Source organism: Austrofundulus limnaeus, unplaced genomic scaffold, assembly GCF_001266775.1.
Source record: "Austrofundulus limnaeus strain Quisiro unplaced genomic scaffold, Austrofundulus_limnaeus-1.0 Scaffold2117, whole genome shotgun sequence".
NCBI classification, from domain to species: domain Eukaryota; kingdom Metazoa; phylum Chordata; class Actinopteri; order Cyprinodontiformes; family Rivulidae; genus Austrofundulus; species Austrofundulus limnaeus.
In genome coordinates, this window is record NW_013954519.1 from 29,276 (window position 1) to 30,418 (window position 1,143).

General features: G+C 38.8%; 1 protein-coding gene across 1 annotated transcript in view; it reads left to right on the top strand.

The window, feature by feature from the left end:
* Window positions 1–18: 18 nt before the first annotated feature.
* The window catches only part of crhbp (corticotropin releasing hormone binding protein), a gene marked incomplete at its 3' end in the record, with an annotated part of 4,958 nt that continues 3,833 nt past the window's right edge, over window positions 19–1,143 (top strand). Inside the window, 2 exon segments of the mRNA XM_014034435.1 lie at window positions 19–429; window positions 506–599. Coding sequence (XP_013889889.1) covers window positions 349–429; window positions 506–599 — 175 coding nt within the window.

Below are 1,143 nucleotides of genomic sequence, written 5' to 3' on the forward strand. Positions count from 1 at the left end.
CACACACACACACACACACACACACACACACACACACACACACACACACACACACACACACACATCGTCTTTGTTGTCTGAAGAGCAGTGGGAGTTTAAAAGAGAAGCCAGGATCTCTGAGGGGACAGAAGTGTGCATTTATTTTCATCAGCTGCACCTCCTCCTCTCCGGTGAGCTCTGTCGTCGTGTCTTCTTGCTCTCGTCACAAACACGCAATTGGTCAGCAGAGGGGGGCTGGGGGTGGGGGTCCAGGGTCCCTGCAGGGTCTGAAGGGATAAAAGCAGCCGTGAGCGCGGAGCAGACTTCAGACTTCCTCTGCAGGTGCAGGCTGCAGACGCAGAGCGGGTGATGGAGCGCACCTTCCGGCAGCAGCTCTTCCTCCTGCTGCTCTGTGTGTCCGTCCTCAGAGCAGAGCTCAGACATGTGGAGGTGAGAGGCTAAACTTTTCCTTTTTCTTCTTTAAAAAACAACAGAAGTCATGCTTTTATTTAAATATGTTCCGCAGAGCAACGAAATCTCAAAAGATGAGTTATTTTCACTTTTCAACCCGGAGCTGAGGAGAGAAACACCTGATGTGTTCAGGTACCGCCGACCTCTGCGTAAGTCCTGCACAAATCTCACAAACACACAAATGTGACGACTTTTACTTTCACAGTTTAATAATACAAAGAGCATTAACACATTTACAGTTTAGACTGGTTAATAAAGAAGTGAAAATAAAATCAGTGATTTATTTAAGAAGATTATGACCAATAATTCTCTGTTCAAATGATCAAAACATCAACTGAATCACTTAGACAACTTAAATTATGAGTTTTTATGTGTGATCTCTCAAATAAATTACATTTTAAATCATTTCTTTGTAACATTAATATATTTAGTTTCAGTCAAATGGTTTTTGCCCAACTTAAGTTAAATATTTAGGTAAATTTTTACTTGTTTTAAAGGTATTTTTCTAGTATTTGCTGATTTTTTGGTTTTGTTTGTATATATACACACATACTGTATATAGGGCTGTCAAATGATTAATATTTTTAATCTGATTAATCCCAAAGTAGCTGTGAATTAATCATGATTAATCTTAAATTTTATATACATTTCTATTGCATATTGATAAAATAAATTACTTGAGTTATTAATTAG